General features: G+C 70.0%; 1 protein-coding gene across 1 annotated transcript in view; it reads right to left on the minus strand.

The window, feature by feature from the left end:
* Positions 1-306: 306 nt before the first annotated feature.
* Foxi1 (forkhead box I1) overlaps positions 307-1100 on the minus strand; it is a 1257-nt gene continuing 463 nt past the window's right edge. Inside the window, exons 2-3 of the mRNA XM_013028617.1 lie at positions 908-1099; positions 307-554 (exon numbers count right to left, since the gene is read on the minus strand). Of these exons, the coding sequence (XP_012884071.1) occupies positions 307-554; positions 908-1099 (440 nt within the window). The remainder of the gene's footprint in view (positions 555-907; position 1100) is intronic.

Consider the following 1100-nt stretch of genomic DNA (forward strand, 5'->3'; position numbering starts at 1 on the left):
AGGGGGGCGGGGAGGGGGTGGGCACGGGGGACCAGGCAGGGGGGCGGGGAGGGGGTGGGCTCCTGTGTGCTCCCAGGGCTGCTGTGAAAGGGGGGATCGGTACTCCCTCAAGTCCCAGCCGTGCTCCTCACTGAGCGTGGGACTCAACCCGAGCCTCAGTTTCCTCATCTGAACAATAGGCCCCCTGGGATTGCTGGCCATGGAGGAGGGTTTGTAGCTAGAGGTCACCCCTGCAGGGAGAGCTGCCTCCCTCCTCCCTCCTCCCTCCCTCCTCCCTCGCTCCCTCGCTCCCTGGCTCGCTGGCTCTCAGGTGGGGCAGTGTAGACCCAGCTCTGCTGGGGATGAAGCTGCCTGGCCATCGCTCCCAGGGGCGGCGGTGGACTTCCCATGGGGGTCAGGGTGTGGGGGCCGAATTCCTCCGTCCGTGTGCGCACGGCGCCAGAGGCACCGGCCTGGCAGAGGGACGGCCACCTGCCGCTCGCTCACAGGGCCGCCGTCCACCTCGGCCGCCCTCTGCTGCTGCCCTCGGCGCAGGGGCTCGGTGGGGCTGGGGTCTGCGGGGCTCGGGAGGGCGGGCGGCACCCCGGCCATCCGTGATGGCCCGGCACAGGGCTCGGCTGGGTTTGGTCTGAGGTCATTCACCAAAGCCTGGGTTCGGGGGCCAGGCTTGAGACGCAGGGACACCCCCAGCCATCACCGTGGCCCGTGGCACTGTGGGGCGCCCTCCCCTCCCCTCCCCTCCCCTCCCCTGTGGTTCCATTGAGGCCCAGAGCCCCCGAACCCCATGTCCCCCCCAGACCCGCTCCCGGGCCCAGTCTCCACCATGGCCTCAGGGCCAGGCGGCGTAGCCGGAACGTTCTAGAATGGCGTCGGGGTGCGGCGTGCCCCCGCCCCTCCCGCCGCTCACCCGGGTCGTCCTCATCGCGCGGCACCTTCTTGAAGCAGTCGTTGAGCGAGAGGTTGTGGCGGATGGAGTTCTGCCAGCCAGCCTTGCTGCGGTTGTAGAAGGGGAAGTTGTCGGCCACGTACTGGTAGATCTGGCTGAGCGTGAGGCGCCGGTCGGGGGCGCCGTGGATGGCCATGGCGATGAGCGCCGAGTA

This window comes from Dipodomys ordii, unplaced genomic scaffold (genome assembly GCF_000151885.1).
Source record: "Dipodomys ordii isolate 6190 unplaced genomic scaffold, Dord_2.0 Scaffold112, whole genome shotgun sequence".
Lineage (NCBI taxonomy): Eukaryota > Metazoa > Chordata > Mammalia > Rodentia > Heteromyidae > Dipodomys > Dipodomys ordii.